At 43.8% G+C, this 7,198-nt stretch overlaps 3 protein-coding genes across 4 annotated transcripts in view; 1 reads left to right on the top strand and 2 right to left on the bottom strand.

Annotated features, from left to right (window-relative positions):
- Window positions 1-7,198, top strand: part of LOC109470143 (cap-specific mRNA (nucleoside-2'-O-)-methyltransferase 1-like) — a 26,161-nt gene that overhangs the window by 2,781 nt on the left and 16,182 nt on the right.
- On the bottom strand, window positions 2,421-3,629 carry LOC109470207 (zinc finger protein 525-like). The gene has a single exon (XM_019769039.1). The coding sequence runs from the start codon at window positions 3,608-3,610 to the stop codon at window positions 2,621-2,623; it is 990 nt and encodes a 329-aa protein (XP_019624598.1). The 5' UTR covers window positions 3,611-3,629; the 3' UTR covers window positions 2,421-2,620.
- The window catches only part of LOC109470184 (tripartite motif-containing protein 3-like), a 5,619-nt gene continuing 3,989 nt past the window's right edge, over window positions 5,569-7,198 (bottom strand). Inside the window, exon 2 of one of the 2 annotated variants that reach the window (XM_019769004.1) lies at window positions 5,569-6,723. In XM_019769004.1, coding sequence (XP_019624563.1) covers window positions 6,344-6,723 — 380 coding nt within the window. In that variant the 3' untranslated portion in view covers window positions 5,569-6,343. Of the gene's footprint in view, window positions 7,150-7,198 lie in introns of both variants that reach the window. The other variant, XM_019769003.1, reaches the window with a different exon arrangement.

Raw genomic sequence — 7,198 nt, 5'->3', positions numbered from 1 at the left:
ACGGAGCGGTGCACGGCCATTTCCTGCCGTGTACGGGGATGTACAGGGATCGTGTCCGGGCATATAACGTCCAGTACACGACCTGCACACAAAAAGTGGTTCATTTCCGGGAGTGTACAGGACATGTACGGGACTGGACACGTTTCGTGTGCAGGTCGGAAACCCCCGGGTTCTACCGGAAACCTAAAATATCCGGGAAAGTGTGCGGCAATTTCTCACACGGAAACTAGGGATTTTGTGCCGTGGACGGTTTTGGCCAATAAAATCACATTAATGACGTCATAATGACGTCATATTACGTCATAACGACATAAAAATTGTAGATATGATAAATTTTCACTAGTACACCATTCTCTGAAAATTTGGTGGTCATACGACATACCGTTCGCGAGTTCTTAGGGGGGGGTCAAAAGAGCCCCCCCCCCGGTCCCCCCATGTCAAAAAAAGCCCGGTCTAGGTAGGGTTAAAAATTGAAAATTCGTTGTTTGAATAATAAATCCAACAACCAACAAACTAAATTGGTGTGGCCTTAGTAAATCTAGTGGAAATTAACCCTAGATTGTTGGTACCATTTTCTATAGGCATTTACAAAAGTTTTGTTTGAGTGAATGTTTGTTACAAAATGTTTATTTATTTTACTAGCAGCACAGACTTTTTCTCAGCTAGACGTCCTCAGTTTAAACCGTTCTCAACAATGGTCTTGTTCAAAATGCTTCACAGTTTGTAATTCTTTAAATGTTATGTTCAGTGAAGTAATTACTCCCCAATCAGAGGGTACTGATTAAAATTTTGACCCGTCTATAATACCCCTCCCTTTGTCGCTACCCCTACCAACTGAAGTTATTTTTTTGACTTTGTATATGCCGATATTTATTGCTACTACAATTAAAATCTTGTTATTGCTCTCACATTGTATCGTTATCTATTTTTAAAGGACCTGGTTCTATAGCCTTTACAGGCCGGAGGGGCAGTGGGTTGTTGGTACTACTACTACTGATTCAGGTCGTTTCAACTTTCGTGGTCGCCAAGCAGGACTTATATTAAGTACATAAAACATATTAATGGCTTCACCACACGAAATGTGAAACATATTGTGTTCTCTCATGTTTCTTCTTCTCCTCCTTTTCTTCCTGAAATCCAGTTGACTCACCCGGAAATCCAGTTGCGTAATACGGCTCATGTATAAACGAACTGCTCAACCTTCACAATTTAAATCGTACAGTCTAAAACGTACAGCACATGGCACAACTTACATCTGACTGCCGCTCATATCAGGCTTTCTACCCAGTCTTCAAGAATATTCGCTGCACTTTTTTTTATACCCGCGCCATAGACCCCCGGGGGTCGTCCATTAATATTGTGTGATGTGACCTTGTTACGAAATTAGGGTATATTATATAATATTGGATGAAACAGGTTGATATGGAACAGTCCATTTTTGAATGGGGAGGGATCGAATGGACTGAAATGTGCTGTTTTTGCTCCCGAGAAAATGTCGGCTTTTCTAGATCTAGTTGTGCTTATTTTTTGTCAATCTTAGTCCGTCTGGCGGCCATTGCTTCAGTGGACCTGAACCTGGCCTGTGGTCTCTCACCGCAGTTTCCTCTGCGACCTTGTACCTACCAATGTCAAGGCTTCGGTGTAGTTTCCAACAGGCTTCTCTCAGAGCTCCGGTGTAGTCTCCAACAGGCTTCTCTTGGGGCTTGGGTGTAGTCTCGTAGTCTCCAACAGGCTTCTCTCAGGGCTTCGGTGTAGTCCCCAAAAGACTTCTCTTGGGGCTTGGGAGTAGTCTCGTAGTCTCCAACAGGCTTCTCTCAGGGCTTCGGTGTAAATTCAAACAGGCTTCACTCAGAACTCCAGTAAAGTCTCAAGACAGGTTTCTCTCGGGAATGAATAAATTTGATTCCAACATGTCTTCATGTTAAAAGCCATCTTAGTAGGATTGAACGTTTACTTACTTCTTGAGATTTTCTACATTTGTAGAAAGAATATTCCGATCAACATAGCAAGTTAGTGTTTTTTTTATTCCAACATGTAATCATCAGACGTGGTGACGGCACACTCAAGTTTTATCAACTGATATTAATGCCGCCACAAACACAGGGGACAAATACATGATAGGACAATACTCATATTCACCTGAGCGAAGTGAGGAAAGTCGTGTGCCTTTCAAGGGCACAAGATCGGTGGCATGTCAGGACTTCCCCAACATTTCAAGTAGGACAAGTAGGAACATGCAGTCATTGACAGTAGCATAATATATTGACTCTTCAATGGTATGACACGAAATTTCGACCATGCCGAAGATTTCAGTAGTCCTGTTACTCTAGAGTATGCATATTCAGACTTGTGTACAGCAATTATCAGCAGCTTCAATGCGGACTGATTCTGCCAGGAGGCGCTGTTGGTCTACAGGTGTATTCTATCCACTGCAAAGTACACTCCGCAAACTATTTGTAGGGGTATATACAGCATTCAAGCATACAAAACACTTACGAAATCAGTATGTATTCACAATCATGCTATGTCCTGTCTACCTGTACAACGTGCTGTTTTAATTTCTTTCTTTAAAACAGAACTCTGGGCATGACTGTGGTCCTCTCGAACATAGACACAGCATCTACAGTTTAACTCCTACGTGTGTTTTCATGTGTTTAGATAAGGTGGATTTGTGTGCTGCAGAATAGTCACACTGGTCACACTTGTAGGGTTTTTCTCCTGTATGGGTTCTCATATGCCGAGATATATGAGACTTTCGAGCTGCCCTGTATCCACACTCGTCACACATGTAGAGTTTCTTACCAGTGTGTGTTGCTAGATGTTGGTCCAAGCAAGATTTCTGAGCTGCAGAATAGTCACACTGATCACATTTGTAAGGTTTTTCTCCTGTATGGGTTCTTATATGTTGAGATAACTGGGACTTTCGAGTTGTCCTGTACCCACACTCCCCACACCTGTAGGGTTTCTCACTTGTGTGTTTTGCTAGATGTTTGTCCAAATGACATTTTTGTGCTGCAGAATAGTCACACTGGCCACACTTGTAGGGTTTCTCACCTGTGTGGGTTCTCATATGACGGGACAAGCTCGACCTCACAGTTGCCCTGTATCCACACTCCCCGCATATGTAGGGCTTGTGTCCTGTATGGATTCTCATATGTTGGGATATGCTAGACTTATGACCTGTCCTGTACCCACACTCCCCACACATGTAGGGTTTTTCATCAGTTTTTTTAACCATGTGCCTTCCCATATCACCTTTGCTCTCCTGTACCTGTGAGGTGGACTTGTTGACAGGTCGGGGAAAGTTCACATCACACGTTTCCTGCTGCGGGCCCATGTCTGTTGTCTGGGTCTCCCTGCTGTCACTCTCCTTCCCAGGGTGTTCAGTACAGCTCATCTCCGTTCCAGGGGGGTGTTCAGTACAGCTCATCTCTTTCCCAGGGTATTCAGGACAGTCCATCTCCTTCCCAGAGTGTTCAGTACAGTCTATCTCCTTCCCAGGGTGTTCAGTATAGTCTATCTCCTTCCCAGAGTGTTTAGTACACTCCATCCCCTTCCCAGGGTGTTCAGGACAGTCCATCTCCTTCCCAGGGTGTTCAGTACAGTCCATCTCCTTCCCAGAGTGTTCAGTACAGCTCATCGCCTTTCCAGGGTGCCTGCAGTAGAATGGTCACAGTTGGAATATTCCATTTCTGATCTGCAGGGGGTACAAATCATATTTTAATATATGATAGTTTATCCACACCCGGTGTGGATATAAAAATATGTTGTTTCTTATATCCACACCCGATGTGGATTTGATTTTTTCTTCCTTATATTCACACCCGGTGTGGATATAAGGAACAAAAAAATTTATATCCCGATATAGAAAAATGTCTGTTCTTTATGGACCCTCCGGTGTGGATATACCCTATAGCCTAACCCTAACTCTGACCATAACCCTGATCTACAAGAAGCAAAACAATGGATGTAGTAACTTGCGACTGATTTGTGCGAATTTCCATGTCTCTTGGACGCGGCTTCCCGTACTGATTATGCAACCAAACTTTGCCTCTCTGTACACATGTCCTCTTGGGAACTTTTCAGTGTTTCCTGTCAACTAACGACTGTTTTCATTTTCAACAGTTTTGCTTGCCACCTTATGCCTTGGTCACATTTCCGAACCGGGGCCCGGCCGGGCTGTTTGTATGCATGAACGATAAACTAACAATTCACATCAAGAATTACATACATGTATATATTGCCCCTGATCATTATCGAGAACTTTTCTGTGTTTCGAACCGGGCGGCCATCTTGAATATAGTCGGGAATGTCCGGTGCAGTCGTCGGGAACGCTCGGAAGCGTCACGATTACCGAAGCGCGACCGAAAACTCTTCGATCATAACCGGAAAGCCTGCCGAGCGTTCCCGACGACTGCACCGCCGCGACAGCACCGGACATTCCCGACTATATTCAAGATGGCCGCGCGGAGCGTAAATAAGTGAGGTTAGGTAGTTTTTGGTCGCGCTGTGGAATATTTGGGCCGATCTGAACATCGGCAACCCGGCCAATTGTGGAGTTATATTGTAGGGAAGCTCGGAACAGCAAAAAACCGGGTCAAAAACGGGGCATCGAGCAGCCAACGGGAAATGTGCAGCCAGTTCTGCCAATGGATCTTTCCACGACTCTTGCTGAGGGTAATGCAATGTAAGCCCGAATCAAGAGTCGCCACGGCTACTTTAAACCTAAATCATGACTGCATGAGTCATTCTAGATGCGAGTGTTGTGCAAGACCCACATTACGTAGAGATAGAGGGCAATACTAGTAATGCCAGTGTGTATTTTGCATGTAAGCACTTTTTCTAAATTCTTCGTTTCACGTAATGGGAGCATGATTTTATAAAACTGAAATTTTTGATAATATTTGCAATGTATTTTCATTGTCTGTATGAACTGAGTTTTTTTTCATTTCGTGAACCTGTAGTCTGATAGTCAGATCGTTTTATAAATAGCTTTGGTAAAAAGAGGGTTTGCAGAGATCCCATGGTGCTATATTGAATGATCCACTTGTCGAATTGTTCCCGAAGGTACAGGCCCAGACCTGCACCTGTGCCTGTACACTAACATCAGTGCATGCACCAATGATTATTAATGTGTTTGGTTGTCTCTTTGTCCTTGAGACTTTTCTCTCCTCAAACATGGGACCCCTGGCCTAACATCCCATCTGAAGGACGATAACCCCTACCAGTTAGCCTGGAGTCCAGCCTTGTTAGCTTTGGCCTGCTCCCCAAGATCTACCAGTACCCTGCCAACAGTTGGTGGAGGGGCGGATCTTGGCTGTACTACTGGGCTCCAGGCTACCTTCCAGTAGCATACAAATCAGAAATATAGAAAGCTATGCCAGGATTCAGACCCTTGACCAGAAGCAAGGCAACTGACCACTATACCATGGCATGCTATGCTTGGTTGCTTTATACCCCCCCCCCTTACCTTGTTCAACCTGATGATATGGATGATGGGTATGTAACTGTTGTACCTTTGATCATATTATGATAAAGTGAGTCACAAACAAAAGACAATCTTTATTAAAACTTCAGTGGCAATTTGTATTTATGGAAAAATCATGTAGAAGTTGAATAGTACAGTCAATGTTCCAAATAACTTGATGTAGATACTAGGACTAATGTACTTCTTAATTCATAGAAAACATAGAAAAATGTACCAGTCGGTCAAATTTCCAGCCCTGAGCTTTTGGACAGGCTTGGTTATTATGGCTTGTTGTATTAATTCATATCATGTTACTATAGATTATTTCAGACTTCAAACTCTTGAACCCCTCGATTATTTTTGATATACTGAAGATTACATTTATTTTCAGAACTTATCATGATGAATACAGTCTACTTTAGATGATTCAGATGGCTCATTTTGGAAATACACATAATGGTCATAATTACAATCTCATGGAAAATTTTTCATGTCACACTTTGATAAGTTTCATGTCACTTAGAAAATATACCATATTAGAAATTAGATATTTTGGTTACTGACTGTGGCAAGAGTCACTGCATGTAGGTCAGGGACTGTACAATATTTACCTAGGGGAGGGATGGTTATCAGACGGTCAGGTTAATTTTTTTTTCCATCCCCCTCTCCCAGGTCAAATTTTTTTTTCCATTGCCTTCCCCACAGCTCAAAAAAAGTTTCATTGGCCCTTCCCCCAAGCTAAAAAAATTCCTTGGCCTTTCCCCAGTAAATATTGTACAGTCCCTAGTAGGTATGAAAAAGTATAACCATATTATTTTTAGCATCAGTCATTATTGCAGTGGGGTAATGGTTTCCTGATAGGGCACTGCATGAAGTCTAATATCTCTGAAAAATTGTGACTGTGTTGTTGGCATCGTCAGTCACTATCAGCTGTCCGTGTGGTGCCATGGCAACAGCCCATGGTTGCCTCATGTCCGTGTTGATGTGTTTGAGGAACCTGCCTCTCCTGTCAAACAACTGGACACAGCTGTTTCCCCAGTCTGCCACCACAATGTTACCTGAACTGTCTGTACAGATACCACGGGGATAGGTCAGCTGACCCTCTCTGCTTCCCTCACCACCAAAACTGAACAGGAAGTTTGTGTCTTCATCATACACATAGACGGAACTGTTCTCACAGTCTGACACAAGGATGTTCCCACTTCTGTCCACAGTGATGTACTCCGGGTTCTTCATCCCCTGCTCTTCTCCAATAGTTCTGACAAGTTTCCCATCCGGCCTGAAGACTTGCACCTCTCCGCAGCAGAACCCCCACTCTCCCTTAGTCTGTGTAACAATGATGTTGTTCCTCCTGGTGTCTATGGCAACCCCCCGGGACCACCTGGTCTGTTGTAGGTCGATTGTTGTCTGGACCTTTCCTTCCCTGGTGTACAGCACAGCAAAGTCAGCTACCCCATGGTTCCCCACCACCCACAGGTTCCCTTCTGTGTCTACTGCCACAGTCTGGGGAGAGATGTTCTGTCCACCGGATATAACTGTCTCAAACTCAGAAACAAACGTCCCTTGTAGAGTAAAGATTTGAATCCTCTGGTTGCCCCGGTCTGCGACAAAGATCTCTCCATCCTCTGACACTGTCACCCCAAAAGGCCTGTCAAACTTTCCCTGTTCAGACCCTTTGCCACCAAAGGTTGTCCTTTCTAACTGGTGATGGCCCTTTTCTTGGTCTCCTTG

The sequence above is a fragment of the Branchiostoma belcheri genome, unplaced genomic scaffold (assembly GCF_001625305.1).
Source record: "Branchiostoma belcheri isolate BF01 breed outbred unplaced genomic scaffold, Haploidv18h27 scaffold22, whole genome shotgun sequence".
Taxonomy (NCBI): Eukaryota; Metazoa; Chordata; class Leptocardii; order Amphioxiformes; family Branchiostomatidae; genus Branchiostoma; species Branchiostoma belcheri.
The sequence above is the reverse complement of the archived record's forward strand: the minus strand, read 5'-3'. Positions and strand labels throughout refer to the sequence as shown.